General features: G+C 45.3%; 1 protein-coding gene across 1 annotated transcript in view; it reads left to right on the forward strand.

Moving 5' to 3' along the window:
* The first annotated feature begins 1559 nt into the window (after window positions 1-1559).
* Window positions 1560-23809, forward strand: part of LOC146194007 (putative carbonic anhydrase-like protein 2) — a 147581-nt gene continuing 125331 nt past the window's right edge. Inside the window, exons 1-2 of the mRNA XM_084600668.1 lie at window positions 1560-1584; window positions 4664-4800. Coding sequence (XP_084456794.1) covers window positions 1560-1584; window positions 4664-4800 — 162 coding nt within the window. The remainder of the gene's footprint in view (window positions 1585-4663; window positions 4801-23809) is intronic.

Consider the following 23809-nt stretch of genomic DNA (forward strand, 5'->3'; position numbering starts at 1 on the left):
TACATATAGTTTACTGACAATAACTGAGCGGATCCGTTCTGTACGACTTAAATTCATGTATCAAATTATTAAAAACAGTACAGAACTGAACTAATAAATTTACTTGCTCGTTTTTTCGTCTGAATATGCCACTAGGCAAAACATGAGCTAGGCGTAACTTTCTTTCGCCCTCTTAACAACTGGTTTAAGTACTCATTCCATCCAAGAACTATTTCCGGTTGAAATAACCTGACTAACAATTAGGTGTTACATCCGTCATTGTTGACGTTGTTCTCACAGCGTATTAAATAGTCTATTTACTCTACTTGTGTTCTATCCGACATCACGTAGTGTTTCAGAGCTGCAACAACTTTCACCGTTATTGTGTTTCCACCCTTGCCTGTTTTGTTACATCGCTTAGTGTTTTCACCGCCGTGTAAAATCCCGACACGTTGATTGTAGTATCAATAAATAATAAATAATGGCTTCCTACCGACTAGAACCATCCCCAAACCTCTCAGGTTGTGCACGCTACATGACCAAATGAGTGCCCACGCTGAGATAACGCACTCTGAATTACGAGGAGAAGACAGAAAATGGAAAATGCCGCAGCTTATAAGGTTTAAGTGACCACATCGACACTAGCAAGCCGAAGCACGTAATCTACTTAGGGAACCGTTCAAGGCTTCACGCGTATTCGTGGCGTGACGGTGTGGCGGCTTGTTACATTTGAAAGAGGAAATATCTGAGCTGAATGAGAAAACAAAGTGTCAAAACAACCCCAGAACCGGAAAAAGAATTATCTGTAACAAGAAAAGCAAGGAACAGGATCATTTTGTTTCCCCCGTGCCATGTCCTCGTTCGCGGGGAGTCCTCTTTGTAATTCTACGGATCATTCGCGTGAAATTGCGATCGAACGTTCCGAAAGTGACGCTGCAGGACCTTCGCCTTTGTACCTGCCTTCTTTCCTTCTTTATTTTTCTTTTTAGCGCCGCGTTCACCACGCTCACAGCTCGCGTTCACGCACTTCCCGACCCGGGGTCGCTTAGCCGCCGACCTAATGTCCAGTCCCGGTGGGCGCCCTTTTCTCTTCGGCCGCAACTGTTCCCACCTTCGCATCGCGGGGGCTGTGCCTCTGCACCTTTCGGGACTTGCTTCTCTTCCTCGCCCAACAGCAGCAATCTGCGCCGGCGCCGGGCGGCATACCAAAGAGGAGAGACCGCACGCCCACACAATGCACTCAGACCCTGGGTGCACTCCTTGCTCGTTTCCCGGTCGCCAAATACTCCCCTCTTTCTCAGTGTCTTTAAAGCGGCGTTTTTCTTGTCGATATATGCGCTCTCTGTACGGGACCTGGTGAAGTAGCGGGGACGACGCTAGGAACGGCTTGCCGGTGCAGCTGATAAGGAAAATGTATCAAATAAAGAACCAATCGCAGGTGAAAAAGTGCGCCCTCAGATTAACCAGCCGTAGATCCCTTACCCTACGTGGCAGTGCAAAGGCGAAGGAGAAAAACAGAAGACAGATTGAAGGGGCAAAAGACAGCGAGGAGGAGTGAAAGAAAGGTGCGCACTTAGGACATGGATGGTTTGATGCTTGTTGGAAGTAAGCGAGCGTTAGGGCTAGTGTGATTGCAACGCGCGCGGCAAATTGGTTTTACGTGGTCCGGGTTAACCCGAGGCGAACTCTCCGCCGGCTTTTTCCTTGGTAAGGATCGAGCCGCGGACGGAGCTTAAATCACGCTCAGTTCACCGTCTTCTCGCCGCACACCCGGAGTAGCTGCAGTCTGTGAAAACGAAATACGAAAATTAACTGGAAACATTCTTGATGGGGGCTCTTTGTTTCCCTTATTCTCAATCTGTCTGTTCTTTCCACTTTATTATTTTTTTTTAAATAGAAGTATCCATTTTCTTTTCTTTGCACTGAAAAATTTTACACTGCTCTTCCTTTTGCTTCACGGATTTGAAGAAATTCTCGCTCTTCGCTTCTTTTTATAAGTAATATTTGCTGGGCTTGTTTTCTGAGACCTAATATTCGCTTCTGTTTGGTTGGATGCAACGGGCAACTGCGGATGCAATCTGCCGACGTCCAATGGTGCTGGAACAGCTGTGTTGTACTGTGTGAAGTCCCTGAACTGACATTCTTTTTCGTTAACAGTGGGAATATATATTCAGGGCCACAACCACGAAAACCTCAACATACACATTGTTTTATAGGCGGCCTCAGATAGACCAGTCTGGCAGCTGTAGTAAAGGCCGTCATAGTCTGGTGGCAACATCACGCACCCATCATGGAAATAGCTTCTCTCTTTCTTTTGAAGTTCGATGTTATGTATCTGTCCACAATGCGCGCTCCGTCTAAAGCGAGGCCTTTCCACAGTCTTGTGGTGTATCAGCGCGGGATTCACACGCAAACGCGCAGTTGGTTTTAAAGCCACAGATATTGTCGGCCCGTTCCCGGAATCTCGGAATTGTTGAATAAACCGATTTTGGTGCGACAACACGGACAATGTTTTATCCTGCTTTAGCTCGGTGTAATTGCTGTATTGCTGTTTTGTTCTTCGATATTTACTTGATACAGCCTTTTGTGTGGCTATGCACGTGGTGCGCTGCATTTGCAGCTGTACATGTGGTGCCATCTGGGAGCCGCCGCGTAAGTGGCGGATGTTTATTTTACTGTGGCATCGGCGATCAGCTCCGATGCAACGAAGCACTTGATCTAGGTGGCTTCTGGTTTAATCCAACTTGGCCATGTCGGAAGGGCAATAACCTTCAAGTTTGGCATGGGAGAAGTAGAGCTCCTGCTGCAAAAGATCCCCTCCGAGAGCGAACTGCCGTTTACATCGCATCTATCGCTTATTACTTATCGTATTTACCGGCAGAGCACCCTTTCTGCTTTCAATGTGGAAGGCTTTAAGAGTATAGTTAATGCTTCTCCAGCATTGGAATCTACTACTGTAGAACCTACTGCATTTGGAATTTAAATTGTATGCGCATGAAGTATTATTGTAGAATTTTAAAGATGCATCCTGTAAAACGTTCTGCAATGTGTGTTTTTTTATAATTGCTTTATTTCTATGTCTACAGCTATATAAGCGCCCGCATCAAGTGCTCGTTCTACCAACATGAATTTTTCGTTGCCATGATCTCGTCAAGATCACAATGTCCGCGCATTATATTGTCGTGTCTCTCTCTTCTTGATCTGCGCCGCCAGCCAGCACCCTGTCAAAGAGCAGCCTGTTTTTTCAAGGCCACAGGGGCGATATTGATCATACCGGGAGGAGCATCGACGCATCTTTCCGTCTTGGCTTCCGTTGAACCACACAGAACTATGAAGTTTCCAAGCGAACCCTTTCTGTATGACGGCCCCAATATCGGCGCGACATGTCGGCGTCTTACTTTCAATGAAAAAAAAAAAAAAAACGGAAAATAAACCGCCACTCGTTCGCATTTTCACTCTGCGGACGTAATATGCGGCGATGCGATCGAGCGAAACGCTCTGTCTTACAGTCCCGTCTTCATGCATGAAGCGAACTTGCTCGGCTTTTTACCCTTGTGTCATATGGCGCACGCAACCCTTCATATCGCACGCCCTTGCTGTTTGCGATTTTGGAATTTGTAATGCAGCTTTAATACTTCTGCGAGAGCGCCCGTAACTTCATCCGGGCAAAAGAAAGTAACTAGTATGGTTCTAAATAGCTTAAACGGCGAATTTGTCAGACCAACCGATACAGAATTTATTATATTAGTATTCCGTTGCGTTACCAGAATACCATCAGTGCGCGTTACCAGTAATAAAAGACGTAAGTGTGACATTTGGATCGCGGTTTTCGCCAAGAGAGGTCAGAAGCGCTGGATGAGTATTTTTTACACACACACACACACACACACACACACACACACACACACACACACACACACACACACACACACACACACACACACACACACACACACACACACACACACACACACACACACACACACACACACACACACACACACACACACACACACACACACACACACACACACACACACACACACGCACACGCACACGCACACGCACACGCACACGCACACGCACACGCACACGCACACGCACACACACACACACACACACACACACACACACACACACACACACACACACACACACACACACACACACACACACACACACACACACGCGCACGCACGCACGCACGCACGCACACACACACGCACGCACACACACACACACACACACACACACGCACGCACGCACGCACGCACACACACACACACACACATGCGCGCACACACACACGCACACACACACCCCCCCACACACACACACAAATCAGGGAACAAACTGGCCGTACACACACAAAATCAATGCGGTGGATATCAACCATCAATCACATCTTCAGTGATGCAAACAGAGTTGACGGTAATGAACAGCTTATTCCTTTCCTTGAGTTATTCGGCGCCTGATTGACGGCAGCGCAATTCCGCCTTTGCGAAGGGCTATGTAGGATGGCCCCTCGCTGCATATATCGTTTTGCGGCAGGCAGAACTAAGATACAACATATTGCAGGCTGTTTTTGGCAACCCTGTGCAGAACGTACATATACATACGCGCGATAAAGCGCAGTAAGCACGGTTAACAAGCAGCCGCTGAGGAATTGTTCCGATCTCTCCAGGTCCCGACTTCTGGGGCCTGCTGAACCCAGACTGGAATCTGTGCAGCAAGGGTCGCCGCCAGAGCCCGGTTGACTTGAACCCGGGCACGCTGCTCTTCGACCCGCACCTGAAACCGCTGCACGTGGACAAGAGCAGGGTAAGGGCATCAGGGATGTATGGGGGGAAGCGGGGGACTCGCAACGAAAGGGCGAATGTGGGGCTTTCTGTAGCTTCTTTTTGCTTTGTCCATCAAATTTCGTTTTTAGTTGACGGAGGCAACGTCGATAGGCAGCAAACGAAAGGTTGGTAACACGGCACTGAAAATGCTGCACTCCCTCTCATGCCGCCGTACTTTGCCAGTAGAGGTTCCCTGCGACGTAATCTACAGAATCGCTCTTGGTCTCAGACGTATCAGTAGAAAATTTACATCTTATTTCACTCGAGGTGAACATCGTCTCTTTCGTAAATGCAGAACGGCGATTGTCTCAGAGGGGTCAATTTTATTTAAAAGATTGGCAATATTGGAAGAAAACTGTAAACACGACTCTATGCGCCATAAATTTGATCGCTAAACGCACTGCGGGGTAGGTCTTTTAGTGGCTAATAAAGCAGATACCTTCATCCTTGCAGAAGTCGATCGAAAATGCTACAAATCCCATTCTTTCCAACAGGAAATACTCCTACCGTCATGCAAACATAGCAGAGTTTGAATGTAGTCGAACCTATTTAATGGGGACAAGCAGTCGCTAATGGCTAATCACGTAGGTAATATAAGAATGCGATGGGTGCTGGTCGGCGGGCTTGGACGCTCCCGTCAAACTCGATTTTCCTTCATGTTTATTCTTGTTATGCACGCACTATTAAACATAGGAGAAGACTAACGGGCCATAGAAATGTCCTTGCTTTTGACGTATTTCGTACTCGAAATCATTTAGGCCTATAACTTTTTAATTGCAATTCAAATATATTTTTCTCATACACACTACCGTGAAAAAAGGAGATATCGTGAAAAAATCTTCATACTAGAGCTTGAGCACCTAGTGGGTCAAGCCCACGTTGACAGGAAGGAGTTCGCAAATATCATTCTTAAGTGAAAGGTAATACCCCCCCCCCCCAAAAAAAAAAAAGAAAGAAATAAAAGACACGAATAGTTTAGCGCTTAGCGTGCACACAACGAAAAGAAGTGGACAAAAATTATAAAAACAACATACGCACCAAACATACACATCGGGTGTTTTTTTTTTTTTTTTTTGTTAAATGTTTAGAGTTCAGGTACATCGCGACAGATACATTGGCGGTCTAGGTGGATCGTAAAGCAAGGCTGGTGCTATGCACAGTCATAAGCACGAGTGTTATGCAGCACAGAGCCCGGGCCGGAGCTTGGGAGAACTAAGGAAAACTGCGCGAGAGACAGTCACAGCTACGCATGCATGCCGATAAAATGGAGCACCACCACCACGATTCTCCTGATCCCGATAGCATGGCCGGATGGCGTCGAAATGCAGTTTTCCCATGCTCCGCCACCGGGTACTGGTTGTATGCTTTTCTTGCAAGTGAGAGATGCCGGGCTAGTTGGTAATGCATTCTCAAAAACAGCGCAAGATACGACACACGGACACACGGACACACGGACACACGGACACACGGACACACAGGAGGAGCACACGGGACACACGGACACTGAACACAGGAACGCCGTGTCCTATCTTTTTCTCCCGTGTCCTTGTGTCTTATCGTGCGCTGTTTAAGACAATGCCTTTCTTGCTCACAAGTGTGAGAGAACTCACTAATTAAGCAAGTAATTAACTTAAATTAGGTGTTGAACTTTCCTATTTTAGATTTTTAGATTAAGAAAAATTAAGAGCGTTAACATAACAGATGAGTCCAGTTTTTTAACCTCCTGCATCGGCAATGCAGTTCGAATTATTTAACGCCAAAAACACGCATTGTTTTAGCTCCTAAAGTTGGCTTTCCGCAATACAGACATTTAAAACGGCATCGCTGGTCATGCTATTGTCGTGGAATCAACGCCCATCGCTTGTATGGCATAAAATAGAGAGAGCGATGCCATTTGAGAATTGCCCATTGCGAAAAGCCAGCTTTACGAGCTAAACAATGCGTATTTTTGTCGTTGAATACTTCGAAATGCATTGCGAGTAAGAACATTTATAAACTAAATTCGCCTTTTCTCTTTACGGTTTTCATTTTTTTAGCATATTGTCTTATTATAACATCTTAGTATACTAATTATGCGGCATAAAATCTGATAGAAACCGCAGTTATTACGTGCGGGATTTCGCACTGCGACGAATTGCTGCTGCGGAAAAAGTATACTAGACAGCGCTGTTCCGTGTACTGATTTTCTTGTGTTTCTGTCTTTCGCTGCATCAATATGTTATATTTGATCTGAACAGCTGTTTGGCGCCAGTTCCTGCGTTTCGCGTCGTCGTCGCCGTCGGCGTTGTCCCTCCTAGCCAGTTCCACTTTCACTCCCACCTTCCTTTCTTCCCTTATGGTGCGATTCAGATGTTCACAGAAACAAGTTTGACAGATACTATGCCTTTCCATTCCTGTGATCCAATCATGAAAGGCACGCTTCAGGGCTCAAATGCACTTACACTCCCACCTTTCTTCCTTCCCTTACTGCGCAATGCAGGTGCACACAGATACAATTGTGCGACAGATACTACACCTTTCCATTCCTGTATACCAATTATGAAAGGCACGCTTCAGAGTTCAAGTGAAAAACGTGACTACACATGGTACACACTGCAAAGATAATAATTCATTAAAAATGCGAGTACCCACGCCGAACTGCAGGGTAACATGTGCAGTAACAGAGAATTCACACACTCATAGAGAAAAGCATGGGTCCACGCACTGCCTCCCGCAACCTCCCGTAAAATTACTTTGCTTTCATTTCTCCGACCACAAAGCTTCCTTCATGACAGTCGAGAACTGCTAGTGAAGTCCTTCTTGAAGAAATATGCGTGAAAAAAAAAATAGTTGTCTGTAATTGCACATACTTGTCTGAGCCTCAATCTATCGAAAAAGATGAAACAGCTGATGAGCGGCGCTCAAATTTGGCATTAGGAAGTAACGTAATCGTCGGTAATTTTTTAATTTTTTTTGCAAAGGTTTGTCCGTTTAGAATTTTCGCAGCAGAAGGCTACAGAACGGGCCGATCTCTCAACATACTGACGGACTCGAAGGAGACATGCAGGAACTACACGAGGGGCAGGATCAGCAGAACAGCCCTTAAAATACTCAGCGGGGCAACCTCCGCCGAGGAGAAACCCAGGCATAACCTAATCTGGATCCCGGGCCACACGGGCATAGGGGGGAACGAAAGAGCAGACAGCCTAGCTCGTGGTTACTCATTCCGAGCAGGGCAGTCAAATGGTCCGGAGCTCCGCCTACAGGCTTGCTAGGGGGGATACGCAGAGATCTTGCACTTGCATAGGGGAGCTAGAATTAGATATCCACCACCACACAAAGCCCTAACAAAGGAGGAAGCGACCGGCTGGCGCAGATTACAGACCAACTCCTTTCCTAACCTACACATACTTAATAAAATGTTCCCGACAAAATACAGAGCCACCTGCCTTTGGTGCGATGCCACACCTACACTTTATCATATCACGTGGGAATGCGAACGCAACAAAGCATTCCACCAACACGAACACCCGAGTGCGGAGCAATGGGAGAGTCGGCTCACCAGCGGCGAGCTCGCGACCCAAAGGGCCTTAGTGCAGCACCAGCACGACTCAGTGGAGCCTTGGAATAGGGGCCCACCCTTGCTGACGAGAAGTCTCAAGTCGCCAGCGCCAGAGAAGACGACGGAGACTTCACAACCGCGAAACCCTTGAAATATTCAATAAAGTTTTCACTCACTCACTCCACAATCGAGGTATTTCTTCTTGCCACGCGCAATGCCTGGGAATAAAATTGTAAGGGGTCGTAATGCGCGTGCTCTACCAGCAGACTGGGGATGTGTTTGAGATCTGACCATGAAGGTTCGAACGATTTGTTACCAGAAAGAAAGAAAAACCCCGATCACGAAATAATGATTCATTAGTAAATTATCAAGCTTTAAATGTGCGGCTTAATGCGCAAGTGATGCGTTGGAGTTTATAGGCGCTGAAGCATGATTGGAAGATAACGAAGCGTTGCTTTCTCTGAAACCTTCCTCATTGTCTTAGCAAATAACGAGAATAATATTCGATTTCTTCGTTCACAGCCTTTTTTTTTTGTATAAGTTACAGCTCGGTATTTCAATTGCAGGAGCGAATCACCTAGAATGGTTATTTCGCTGTGTTACCGTTATTTTGAGAAAGTTTCCAGAGCAGAGACCACGCAGGAGGGGCTCAGGGAAGATCTGTCCCCCAAGTAGACGTGTGGGGAGTAGAACAGCTTTACTCGGGAGCAGGAAACGACAATATGCACTATCTGTGCGAATATTTCGTGATATTGTCGCGATTAACGTATAGACTTCACTTCGTGTGAGGCAAATGATATATTCTAGTGAATTAGTTACATCTGTGGCTTATTTAACACTACGTAATCTACGCATGCAAGAGTAATCGTGCGCTTGCCGCACTGCGCTATCAGTAGGCTTTCTTAACAGAAGTTTAGCAATTCTGTAGTATATGTGGTTGTCCATGTGAAATTCTGATGACTAGAAGTGGGATAATCTCTCTATAGAGAGATGTGCGCAATTTGGTAGTAATGACGGCATGTGAAATTACCTTCTATGGAGAGGTCACAATGCCAGAAAGCTTAGCTCATCATTTTCATCAAGCGTCATAGGGGAGATGCCTCTGGTAGTTTCGCCTAATTCAACTCATAACACAAACAAGAAGTTTCTTGAGAAGTTTTCCAGAGGCAACCTTGTCAGGCAAATTTCTGACAACCATGTGTTGCTGACGTGTTTCCTGCAATGACATCGATTCAGCCAGCCTAAGTCACGATGCGTGCGCAGCAATTCGTGCCTCCGCTGCAACTTCGAGCATGGCAAACTCAGGTTTCTGCGTCGATGTCTTTTTTTTCTACATTCTCTGCAATACAAGAGACCTGGAAAGAACTGGCCTTCTAAAGTCTGTATTTTTATAAACAAAAGAAACAAACAGCAAAAGCATTCATGAGCCATAAAAAAAAGGAGAAAAGAGATACTTTCACTGGACACCCCTCCTTATTTTACAGATGCGTATACCTTTTGTGGTTTGTTCAGATCTTTTCTTTTTACTTTCGATTCTGATTACTCCTTCTGACAAAGTTTGGAGGACGTTTCATTCGTGCCAGCACCGTGTGAGCGATCGCAATTTTGCGTGTCCCGCAACGCAGGTTCATCACGTTCGTGGCTACGGCGCTATATATTAAGGGGCTCGCGCGCTCTTGCCGACATAGAAGGGCAGAATGTACGCAGCTTCTTTCACGTCCTGTTACACTCTCCGTCTTCTCTAGCTTGGCTGCGTTCGAAGAGACCCTCGCTCATGCCAAAACCTGACAGGTCTCGAAAACTTTAGAATGGGATGAAATATTTTATTTGTCCGTGTATCGTACCAATGAGGAAGCAGCCCGACGGAGGGCAAAAGGGCAGAAAGTACACACGGCATCGCCGAACCGAAGAAGGCGATTGAAACAAAACATTTTCGTAAAATAACGGCGACGAACAGACTCTCTTACCGCAGGTTTCGCGTTGTGTGCGGATCGCGTATCGGCGAAATCGAGTGCCGTGCTGCTCACGTCACGACATCCGTAGGTTTCCACGTTAATGCTATGTAACTTCTTTCTGGACGTGCGGTAGAGGCGTGATCTTGTTCTGTTCGTTTTATCGCAATATATTCAATCAAAAAGCTGGTTTCTTTTCGATCACTTTTTTTTCTCATTCTTTGCCAAAAGAACTTTTCACTTAAATGCACTGGAGAGGACCACAATGTGGAACGCCGTTATTCCAGCACAAAATCGTTTTTTAATACATTTTTTGCTTGTTTTTGGGCTGCTGTGTACATATGATGAGTTGAATAAAAAGTCAAGTTAAGTCAAGTAAGGTTTATTTTTCTTTCCTGCAGGGAAAGGAAAAGCCAGGAGTAAAAGCTATGGAAACAGTTTGACGGGGCCCTGGCCCCCTTACAATAATTGGCAGGACAACAGAGAGGAGGCTAGTTGGTCTACAACCTGTACAGCAAATCTATACATAAAATTATATGTAACATAACTTTTGTACATAACAATATAAGATACTCCTTTTTTGACTGTTGTTTTTTCGCGATTATAACGTTCCTATATATTGGTGTAATAAAAAAGAAAAGATCCAGTCACGGCGGAAGCCAATGACGTAAAACAAGGCTAACAGATAACTGTGAACCATTATTTGAGGCGGCAAATGTGCGAGTAATTTTGTGATGCCGCCCTTAGGTGTCACCGATCAGATTCGACTGCAGTAGTACAACGAGTATTTTGTGTGTGCTAAATCTCACGAGCTTTCAGGAAAAAACCTAATAGGTCAGTCTTTTTCAGCTGTGCCCTCACGCTTATCTTTTCCCGTGGCGTATCAGTGCACCTATACGGACCAGGAATAGCAGTGAAAAAAAAAAAAAAAAGGGGGGGGGGGGCTCTGGCCGCCCAACTACTGTCAGTATGGTGCTGCCGAGCTGTTCTTCCTATGTGCCAGCTAATAAAAGAAAAATTTTTAGTTCATTAGAAACACTTCATTAATAATGAGAACTCTCGTTAAAGGAACTGACTGCTTCTGATGAGCGAATAGAGATCCAGAGAAGGGGAACCTCGTTGCGAATTTTTGAAAAGGCTCATGGTGGCAAACAGGGACGCACATGCTTTAGAAGAATATGGTGACTGAAACAAATATTTAGATTCACCTGCGCACAACGATCCCATATGGAATTGTTTGGTGTTGCTGTGTAGCGGAAGAGTCTTGAGAAAACAAAGTTGGCGTGATCTGTAGTGTCTGTCCACAACATATGCACTGTTAGCTGTCGGATGTTGTGTCCAGATTGCGCAACACACAATACCTGCTCTGAGTTATACTTTGCACCCTCCGCTTCGCTAAATCTCATGCTAAATTTCATGGCAGGCTCGCAGACAGAGGCTCGCACGCATGCTGCTTTCGGTCATGGACCCGTAACCGGTTAGCGACCCGCCTTCTCATCACGCCTGGAACCCAACACTCCAGAGAGATGCTGATGACGTGAAGAGGAGATGTCCGCCCCTGGCATTAGGCGAAAGCACGGCGAGAGAGGGAAGCAGATGGCGGTAGGAGTTGCCAACGAGGGTGCGTGCGCGCTCTCCGGTTTCCAAACATCGCTTGCTGCGGCCGACGAAGCCGATGGGAGCCAAAGAGGAGATAGGGTATAGGAAAGCAAAGTGGAGGACGGGTCTCACCCTCCTCGACGTACACTCTCAGGGTCGTTCCCGATGCTGCCTCATTCATAATGCATGTTCCCCGATCGCTCGTTCAAGATGCATTACGCCAGTGAGTTTCCCCGAACAAAGGTTCCTTTTTCGTCCTATCACCCGGTGATATGTGCCGCGCTCGAACACTGGGGCCACCTTTCAGCAACAGCAAGTGCGCCCAAGACGAGAGAGAAAAGCATGAAAGGAACACCGCTGCGAACCGCCTGACCCACACTCCCCTCCTTCCACCAACCCTGCTCTGCTACCGTCGCTTCCTTTCCCTCCCTTCTGGCCCCATTATCCTGCCTTTTGTATGTATACTGTCGAAACGCTGCCGCTGCAGACTATCTTTTGAGAAGAAACAGCTTGCCACCCCCTCCCTTACTTGGAGTGATGCCTGAGGTGTTCTCGTCCGCGTACAGCAGACTCAGCAATATGCGGCTATCTGAATGACCTCGCTCTTCGTCGAGGAACTGTCTGGCGCTGTAGATGCAAAAAAGGAGAACGAAGGGCAGGTGACCGTTTAGTTTGCGTGTGAATGCGGGTGTCTGGGGATGGAAGTCTGAGGCCGATTTGAATTAATTAACCATTGCTCCGCACTTGAAGGTAATGAAAATGGCATATCTCTCTCCTTTAAGGACTTAGAGTCTAAACACGATTAGGGTTTTATGCATTCATGGCAGCGCAGCTGATATTCTGCTACTTAAAAGTCGACGCGGCCTCGAGGTGAATATATAGAGATTGTAATGAGATACCACACTTCATTACTGAACCATGCTTGTGACATAAAAAGAAGAGAAAATCTTCCTTTTATGGAGTGTATTTTAGTGGTCTCCCCCTCTTCATCCTTAAAGCCTGCGCTCACTTTTTCCCTTGTTGAACGGCCTGACAAATGGTCTCGAGCTTTGCTCTTTTAAACTCAGGGAAAGGGAACAGATTATATATGCATATATTTTTTCTACAAATAGTGCCCTTTCTGCACCTCGCAGATAGCGTGGTAATGCACGCATTGTTCTCGGCTTAGACACAAGAAAGAAAAATATTAGCTTTAGTCCTTTATGAATAAATGTATGCACAGCCTCTGGTATGTGAAGAATTACACGGAACTCAGAACCCAATTGACATTTGTCCGCAAGTCATTGTCTGTCAGGCCTGTTTCAGTGATATATGAGTCTTATTGGGTTTCCGCAATGTTGTACACCAGGCAAGAGATCATATTTGAGCTAAAGTTAGAAAACGTGGTTTCTGGACAAGCGTGTGATTTAAAGGGAACAAATTATGAAGGAATACCACCATGCGATCAAATATATGACATTGGACGGAACTTGTTGGGCGCACTTATAACAAAAAAAGGGAGGTGTGTGGTTCGGGTCCTTGAAAAAGAACAGAGGAGCGTGTTCAGAAATTTTTGCTCTGTAACATCTCGGTTAGCCTGATGGCAAAGACCACATTAGCTTCTTCGGTCATCGCCCCACCCCTTCTTTCACTTACCTTCTTTCTCTGGAATGAAATCAAGTTACGAGAGTAACTTCACCGGTCACAGGTTTGTTTTTTATATATGACAAGGAGATGCATCACGATACAGTATCCTCGACAGAGTATCCTCATGGAAAATTATTCAATTTAAAAATTACACGGGTTCAACGCTTTTGAACCAAGTGTGGAGCGAAAACTGTCTGAGTGCGACCTAGTGTTACATCGAACACAACCAGCGTTCCGGTAAACGCATCAAAGTTCACCAGCGTTTTAGGTCGTGACACTCAGGGGACTAGGGGACACTTAGGTTCCGCCTTTAAGGGTATGACGCGATAGCGCAGGTTACCAGCCCATATAAAAAACCCCGCTTTAACCACCCCTATGGACATGCCTTAGTGGCCTATAGGGGTAAAATGAATAGCAGGGTCCTGGCAGGCTGATTCTGATATAAACGTCCCAAGTGAAACGCGAGACCTAAGTTGGCAGCTCCTGCCAAGGTGCCACGCCGATGGCTTGAAAACCTACAGTAGCGTAGCTTTTGCTACAATAAAGGAAAAGGCAATCATTGGAAGAAATTTTAGATCTCATTCTCTAGTAGATGATGCTTCGGCGATTAAAATATTACATATCGCAAACTTTAACTGAACACTGCACGTATTCACACTACAGTGGGCTAAAATAGTCACTACCATTTCCTCTTTGCACTTGCAGTGCCACGTGGTACTCAAGTAATTCTTTAACAGCTTTTCATACTTCTAATGACCAAGGTTTCATCTACTGCGTTTATAATCACAGATTGAGTGTACAGCGAATAATTTTATGAGCATCCGTTCGTATTCGCAGAGAGAAGGGGCACTCTCGAATATACTATATCTCAAAGCGCTTGTTTTAATCTGAGATAAGAATTCTCTGCAGATAAGGGTGCAGTGGTGGCGTAGCGGTAGAACATCCGCCTCGCATGCAAGACGACCGGGGTTCAAATCCCGGTGCCGCGCAATTCTCCAAAGGATTAAAAAAAAAAAAAAATCCGCGTGTCCAATGGAATTGCATAAACAGGTTTAGGGTGCGACCTGATGCCGGTGAACACCTCCGGCAACGCACTCCCTCACCAGAACAGGAGGTGCCCCCCATGTTGCACCCCCATGGTGCAGTAATTGGCCGCAACCTCTCATGGTTAGTTCCATAAAACCCCGTCCCTCAGTCACCAGCGGCTGCTGAACAACTGACCACGGCGGCGGTCAGACCTGTGACGCAGCAGGGGGTGCTAAGAATTTCTGGCTCCGCTGGACAGGCCGCCATTAGAAACTGACCCTGGCAACGTTTAAAGCTAGAACCTTAGCTACTGAAGCTAGTTTAGCAGTGCTGTTAGGGGAACTAGAGGGTATGAAATGGGATGTCATAGGGCTTAGTGAGGTTAGGAGGCCGAATGAGGCATATACTGTACTGAAGGATGGGCATGTACCGTGTTATCGAGGCTTAGCGCAGAGGCGTCAACTCGGAGTAGGTTTTTTTTTTTTTTTGTGAAGAAGTACATAGCGGGTAATATAGATGAGTTCTATAGTATTAACGAGAAGGTGGCAGGCATCATAATTCGGCCTAATAAGCCGAATAAACTGATGGTTGTACAGGCCTATGCACCTACATGTAGTTATGATGACCAGGCAGTTGAAAACTTCTACGGAGATGTAGAATCAGCAATGCGAAAAGTAAAGACGCAGTATACTGTACTAATGGGAGACTTCAATGCCAAGATAAGGAAAAAGCAGGCAGGAGAACCGGCAGTAGGTGACTATGGCATTGGTTCTAGGAATAGCAGGGGGTAGCTACTAGTTGAGTTTGCAGAGCGCAATAACTTAAGAATCATGAATACCTTCTTCAGCAAACGGACGAACCGGAAATGGACATGGAAAATTCCTAACGAGGAGAATTAAAATGAAATTGACTCCATACTGTATTCAACCCCCGCCATTGTGCAAGATGTAGAGGTAATCGGGAAAGTACGATGCAGTGACCACAGGATGGTGAGGTTCCGAATGAGCCTAAATCTGCAAAGGGAACGCAACAGATTAGTAAGAAAGAAACCCATCGACGAATTAGCGGTGAGGGGGAGGGCAGTAGAGTTCAGCATCTCGCTACAGAATAGATATTCAGCTCTACCCGAGGACGGGGATATCAGCCTAGAAGCAATAAACAATAACTTCAGAGATATCATTTCTGAGTGCGCGGTAGAAGTAGGCGGTAGGATAGTTAGAGAGGATACCGGTAAGCTGTCTGGGGAGACGAAAGATTTGATTAAAAAATGCCAGAGTATGAAAGCTTCCAATCCAACAAACAAGATATAATTGGCCGAGATATCCAAGCTAATCAATAAGCGCAAGGTGGCCGATATAAGGAAGTATGGCATGAAGAAAATTGAGCATGCTGTAAAGAACGGGGAAAGCCTTAAAGCGGCAAAAAAGAAATTGGGCATAAGCAAAAACTAGATGTACGTGATAAGGGACAAGGCGGTCAACGTCATCACGAATAAGGACAAGATAGTCCAAGTAGCCGAGGAGCTATATACAGATCTCTACTGTAGCCAAAGTAGTCAAGACCGTAACGAGATGGGCGGTAGGGAAAAGCAGCCAGACGTTCCAGTAGTGACGAAGGACGAGGTCAAGAAAGCATTAGAAATTATGAAAAGGGGGAAATGAGCTGGAGAGGATCAGATAACTACAGATTTGCTGAAGGACGGAGGGGGGGGGGGGGGGATATCGTGCTAGAAAAACTGGCCACACTGTATACGCAGTGCCTGCTGTCATCGACGGTACCGGTAGCATGGAACACTGCCAACATTATCCCCATCCATAAGAAAGGGGACTCTAAGGAGCTTAAAAATTACAGTCCAATCAGCTTACTGTTTGTTACGTATAAGGCATTTACTAAGCTAATCGCTAATAGAATCAGGACAACCTTAGACTGCAATCAAGCAAAGGATCAAGCAGGTTTTCGGAAACGGTACTCTACTATCGATCATATTCATACCATCAAACAGGTGATAGAAAACTGCTCAGAATATAACCAGCCCTTATACACAGCATTCATTGATTACGAAAAAGCATTTGACTCGGTTGAAACCTCAACGGTGATATGGGCACTGCGAAATCAGAGGGTGGACGAGTCGTACGTGAAAGTGCTGGAAGATATAAATATAGAGATCTAGTGGTTGCACAGCAACCATAGTTCTGCATAAAGAAAGTAACGAAATTCCCGTAAAGAAAGGAGTTCGGCAAGGAGACACAATCTCCCCAGTACTATTCACAGCTTGCTTAGCGGAAGTATTCAGAGACTTCGAATGGGAGCAGTTAGGGATAAGGGTAGATGGAAAATACCTCAGTAATTTGTGATTTGCTGATGGCATTGCCTTGCTAAGCAACTCGGGGAACGGACTACAAATCATGATTGATGACCTAGAGAGGAAAAGTAGAAATAGAAGAGACATCTGGGCGAGTTGGTATGGTGACATGATAGAAAAAACAGCGCAACAGACTTGGACGGAGGTAAAGAACAGACATGACGGGCGCTGACTCACAACTGAAGTTTATTGAAAAAAACACAGATATATAACCCAGCCCAGCAGCACCAAACCGCACATTAAACAAGAAAATCATGATAACCCCCCCACTTATACACCACGTTCAAGAAACTCAACCTCATTATCTGTTAAAGCGATTGACGGTTCACTAACGCATTTTTCACCCAATCGAATGATATCCCTGGCCTCAATGATTTCCCGGTTCATCTGTGCCGGATGGGAATCCAAAATAACTGTCTGTGTTAGGGAAGGATGGCAGCAGTCACATCCCTTACAGTGTACAACCAGATTAGATCCTCTACCAATCTCTAATGATCTCTCGTGCTCTCGTAACCGGACATTGATACACCTGCCTGTTTGACCCACATACACTTTATCACAAGATAACGGAATCTTATATACGACTCCTACTTTACATGGAACATAGAAAAAGTCATGCCTCGATCACCCGACACGTGTTTCTTTCCCGGACTTTTTTCGCTGCTTTGTTCTTAACTATGCTACATATTTTTGACAGCTTATTTGGTGCGGAGAAAACCACACTAACATTAAACCTTCTGGCTACATTTTTCAAATTGTGTGAATGACCATGCACGTATGGCAGGGCCACAAATCTTTTTGTATCCCTCTTTCCAGCCCCTTCCTGCTGGAGTTTTTCGAGAGCAAGGGCTGGGACTGAGATTTACATTTGAGCGAATGTCACAAGAGAACGAACTGCATTTTCTAGACCTCACTTTGAAGTTTTGTGCCCATCATGTTTGTTGGCGGTATTCGCCTAGGAGTGCAAAGCCTCTGCTAGATTATGGATCGCAACATTCTAAGCTAGTAAAAGATGGCATCGCTCTGTCCAGCCCGGGGGCTGTCTTATCAAAGTCATGCTTTCACAATATGCGAATTAGCTTTAATTAACAACTGTCTTGGCTAGCGAATGCAGGATTCCCTGTTCACGTCATATTAAGAGTTTGTGATAAATTAATCACAAAAGTAAAACAGTCGTGCGCAGGTTCACGGGAGCAGGAAGGGGCTGGAAAGAGGGATACAAAAAGATTTGTGGCCTTGCCATACGTCCACGGTCATTTACACAATTTGAAAAATGTAGCCAGGAGGTTTGATGTTAGTGTGGTTTTCTCGGCACCAAATAAACTGTCAAAAATATGTAGCATGGTTAAGAACAAAGCAACGAAAAAAGTCCGGGAAAGAAACACGTGTCGGGTGAGGCATGACTTTTCCTATGTTCCATGTAAAGTAGGAGTGGTATATAAGATTCCGTTATCTTGTGATAAAGTGTATGTGGGTCAAACAGGCAGGTGCATCAATGTCCGGTTACGAGAGCACGAGAGATCATTAGAGATTGGAATGCTAAAGTCGGGAGTGAAGAAATATCCGGAATTACAGGCAAGTTCGGTCTTGGTGAGCCAAATGAAGCTGGGCAGAGGCTAGTAGAGTTCTGTCAAGAAAACAACCTGACCATAGCGAATACTCATTTTCGACAGCACAAGAGGCGCCTGTACACATGGATTTCACCGGACGGTCTGTACAGGAATCAGATCGATTATATTATTTGCCGGCGGAGATGGAGAAGCGCTATACAAGTAGTAAAAACAAGGCCTGGGGCCGATTGTGGCACCGATCATCAGCTTCTTGTTGCCAAAATTAAGCTTCGATTGAGGAAAACGCAGAAAACTAGAAGGCCTTTCAGGTATGATCTGGATCTGATTCCATTAGAATATGCTGTGGAAGTGAGGAATCGATTTCAAGAATTAGATCTAGAAGACAAAGAGCCCGAAGAGATGTGGACTGACGTTCGTGATATAATACAAGAAGTTGCTACTAAGGTAGTTCCAAAGCAAAAGAAATGCAAAAAAGCAAACTCGTTATCTGAAGAGGCTTTGCAAATAGCTGAGGAAAGGAGGATGGCAAAAGGTATGGGGCAAAGAGAAAGATACAAGGTTCTCAATGCGGATTTTCAGAAAATAGCAAGGAGAGATAACAATGCCTTCCTGAACATACAGTGTCAAGCAGTTGAGGACAACAGCCAATTAAGGAACACAAGAGCTCTGTATAAGACAATCAAAGATATCAAAGGAAGCTTCTGTGCTAAGCTGGGCGTGATAAAGGACAAACGAGGCAAGGACCTCACTGAAGCCTCAGAGATAAAGAAGAGGTGGCAGGAATACACAGAAGAACTGTACAAGAAGGACCCGGATGTGCAAACCCAACATAGGACGGTTGTGATTACTGATCTCGAGCCGGGCATCCTGAAGAGTGAAGTTGAATGGGCCTTAGCCAGCCTTGCTAAGAACAAAGCTAGCGGAATTGATGGTATTCCAGCTGAGTTGCTTCAAAACCTCAACCACGACGCTGTTAACACACTGCATACATTATGTCAAAAGATTTGGACAACCCTGCAGTGGCCACAGGATTGGAGGAGGTCAGTTTACATCCCCATTCCAAAGAAAGGCAGTGCCAAGGATTGTTCCAACTACCGCACGATCGCGCTTATTTCGCATGCTAGCAAGGTGATGTTGAAAATCCTCCAAGGTAGGCTGCAGCAGTATGTGGATCGGGAGCTTCCGGACATGCAAGCTGGGTTTCGCAAGGGCAGAGGAACTAGAGACCAAATTGCCAACCTTCACTGGATTATGGAAAAAGCAAGAGAGTTCCAGAAACCCATTTACTTCTGCTTTATTGATTATGCGAAAGCGTTTGACTGCGTAGATCACAGCAGATTGTGGCAAGCTCTCCAAGAGATGGGAGTTCCAATTCACCTCATCTGTCTCCTCAGGAACCTTTATGAAGGGCAAGAGGCCACAGTCAGAACTGGGCATGGTCTTACTGATTGGTTTCCGATTGAGAAAGGGGTGAGGCAAGGCTGCATACTGTCGCCCTGCCTATTTAACCTATATGCAGAGTGCATCATGAGGAAGGCCGGTCTGGACGAGTCTTTAGCTGGAGTGAAGATTGCTGGAAAACGTATCAACAACCTTAGATATGTGGATGATACCACTTTAATGGCAGAAAGTGAAGTGGAACTCAAGAGACTCCTGATGCGCGTACAAGAAGAGAGTGAGAAGTTTGGGCTTAAACTGAACATTAAAAAGACGAAGATCATGGCGTCTTGCCCTATCAAGTCCTGGAGCATCAATGGACAAGAAGTGGAAGCTGTGACAGATTTTCTGTTCTTGGGCGCCAAGATTACCTCGGAAGGAGACTGCAGCCATGAAATTAGGAGACGCCTGCTTCTGGGAAAGAGAGCAATGGTTAGCCTTGACCGCCTAGTAAAGAGCAGAGACATTAGTCTGCCAACCAAGATTCGTATAACCCGTGCTATGGTCTTTCCAGTTGTGATGTATGGACGCGAGAGTTGGACTGTGAAAAAGGCTCACCGCCGAAGAATTGACGCATTTGAATTGTGGTGCTGGCGAAGACTCTTAAGAGTTCCTTGGACTGCCAGAAGATCAAATCAGTCGATATTGTTGACCATAAACCCTGACTGCTCATTGGAGGGTCAAATTCTAAAGTTAAAGCTCAGCTACTTTGGTCATCTGATGAGAAGAGAGGAGTCGCTGGAGAAAGATTTGATGTTGGGAAAGGTTGAGGGTCGCCGGAGAAGGGGTAGGCAGCGAACGCGATGGTTAGATGGCATTCTCGAGGCATTGCAGATGAAGCTATGTGATGTTAAGAAGATAGTGAGAGACCGGAAAGCGTGGCGTGACATGGTCCATAGGGTCACGAAGAGTCGGACACGACTGAACGCCTGAACTGAACTGAACTGAGAGGATCTAATCTGGTTGTACACTGTAAGGGATGTGACTGCTGCCATCCTTCCCTAATACAGACAGTTATTTTGGATTCCCATCCGGCACAGAATAACCGGGAAATCATTGAGGCGAGGCATATCATTCGATTGGGTGCAAAATGCATTAGTGAATCGTCAATCGCTTTAACAGATAATGAGGTTGAGTTTCTTGAACGTGGTGTGTGTGTGTGGGGTTATCATGATTTTCTTGTTTAATGTGCGGTTTGGTGCTTCTTGGCTGGGTTATATATTTGTTTTTGTTTTTTTTTTTTTCAATAAACTTCAGTTGTGAGTCAGCGCCCGTCCTGTCTGTTCTTTACCTCCGTCCACGTCTGTTGCGCTGTTTTTTCTATCATGTTAAAAGTAGAAAGGTAGGCTTGAAAATCAATATGCAGAAGACTAAGGTAATTTTCAGCAGCCTCGGGAAGGAACAGCAGTTTACATTAGGTAGCGAAGTACTGGAAGTAGTAAGCGAATATGTCTATTTAGGACAGTTAGTAACCGCAGATCCGGACCATGAAAAGGAAATAACAAGAAGAATATGATTGGGATGGAGCGCATTTGGCAAGCACTCACAGATTATGACTAGCAGCTTACCGGTATCCTTCAAGAGGAAAGTATACAACAGTTGCATCTTACCTGTACTCACCTATGGGGCTGAAACGTGGAGGCTAACCAAGAGAGTTCTACTTAAGTTGAGGACAACTCAGAGGGCTATGGAACGAAAAATGGTAGGGTTAACATTACGAGATAGGAAGCGTGCAGAGTAGGTTTGAGAAATAACTCAAGTTACCGACATTCTAGTGGAAATTAAGAAGAACTGGATATGGGCAGGACATGTGGTGCGAAGAGCGGATAACCGGTGATCGCTTAGGGTAACAAACTGGATTCCAAGGGAAGGAAAGCGTAGCAGGGGGCGGAAGAAAGTTAGGTGGGCGGATGAGGTCAAGAAGTTCGCAAGGGTCAATTGGATGCAGCTAGCACAGAACGGGGTTAGTTGGAGAAATATGGGAGAGGCTTTTGCCCTGCAGTGGGTACAGTCAGGCCTAAGATGATGATGATGATGAAAAATTCTCTAGACCTGAAAAGTTCATCTGAAAATTGATACGTCACGTGAAAGTTGCCTTTAACATTCAGGTCATCCCAATTAACGTTTTAGTAAAATGAAGATATGCACATGATAGGGGTATTACGAGCAATATCAGAAGCGCCATTTGCATTTGGAGTGTTCTTTCTATATTTTATGATTATTCTTGTGTCGATGCCCTACGAATTTATATCAAAGAACATATTCGTCGCCTACTGTTGAATACATTCCGACGCAAGATTATTACATCTTATTAAATTCTCTTCATTCGAATAAAAAAAAAACAGCGCCGTCAACGTCCCATGCTTAACACATTAGAAGTATTTCGTCTACATGATGCAACACTCAGCTGAGCTACCCAGCAATCCTGGACGACTCGAAATGATCACTCTAGAGTCTTTCTCTCTGACTTCTCTTTTTCTCTATTTCCTATTACGCAAGGCAAATGACGTCCGCTGAAAATTCCCATATAATTCGCAGAGGTGGAGACGAGCACATTTATAAAACACCAGAGGTATAATGTATGTCCATTACTTTAAACATAGCATGGGTAGACAACAGAAAAGATAAAAAAGAATCGGCTTGCGTCCTCTCTCGTGATGTTTTCTGTCTGCGCCGCATTGTAAGAGAGAGTACATGGCCTCTCTTTTGTTACCCCCTGTTGCTGTTTTTGTACTAATGTGTCTGAGATCGAATTCACCATTCTTGTCTATAACTTGTTTCTTTTTATACTGCTGATATTGCACAGGGCAAAAAGGAACCTGATAAGGTGCATACCAAATTGCCCGAAAGAACATTTTGCCTGGGAAAAAGCATGTTTCGAGCTGATAGAAAACACAAAGTGAGTTTTCATTCAGAGCCTGACGATTCGTATTATAATAACCCCGCATTTTCGGCAAGATCTTGCTGGGCGGAGGATTACCCACTCTTCTACTGCAGAGCTAAGAGTGAATTATCTATACTATGCTAGCATCGATAAGGTTGCACTGAACCCAGAATAACTACTTGTGTAAGTTGGCAAGATATAGCGGTGATAGTTTTAAAGCTTCTCTTCCTCGCAGGTGGCCTGCTTTCATCGTTCGCCACTCGTGTTTTTTTACTTTGTCGCATTCTTGGCATCCATTAAGATGTTACTTTTTGCTTCGGGGTATCAATATCCGTGTAAAAGCGTTTTTGTTTTGCTTGAGCGTAGAACTAAGAGGGCACGAATGTGTTCGACGGATTGCTTCGTACAGCCGGCGTAAAAATGACAGCTGTGAGAGGTTCAACTTCTCTAGACCTAATCTTTTAAAAGGAAAGTTTTGCTGGTGACGTTCTCAGGGAGAAACTTTGTGACAGACACACGCTGGGTAGACCGAGCATGCAGCGATAAAAATGCGGGAATAATAATAAACATGGGATGAAAATGGCAACCACAAGAGTTCTTGAGATGCAACGCCCACGAAGGCTCTTCGAACGGCAGCACGCAGCTATTTCGTTTTATGTCTCCTTTCAGCCTGACTTGTGCTGCTCGACCAGAATTTTATGAGTGCATTTTATTTGTATTCCTTTGTTCCATTCAATTTTCCTCGCAATTGTTTTATTATCGCCTTCCTACGCGTTGCTAAGTCGGGAGGGCCCCGCGGTTGGCTTCTTAGCGGTGCTTTGTCTTTTCTAAGTTGGCGCGAGGCTTCAGATACTCGCTGTGAAAAAGCCCCCTCCGTCAGCTTTGCAGGCCCGCCCAGGAAGTGGTATTGTTCCCCACAGTTAAGCTTCCGAGCAGATTCAGCAAAACAGCACGTGGCGTATAGGCAAAAAACAACATGTAAAAGCTGTTC

Source organism: Amblyomma maculatum, chromosome 4 (genome assembly GCF_055883805.1).
Source record: "Amblyomma maculatum isolate TAMU_Amacu chromosome 4, ASM5588380v1, whole genome shotgun sequence".
NCBI lineage: Eukaryota > Metazoa > Arthropoda > Arachnida > Ixodida > Ixodidae > Amblyomma > Amblyomma maculatum.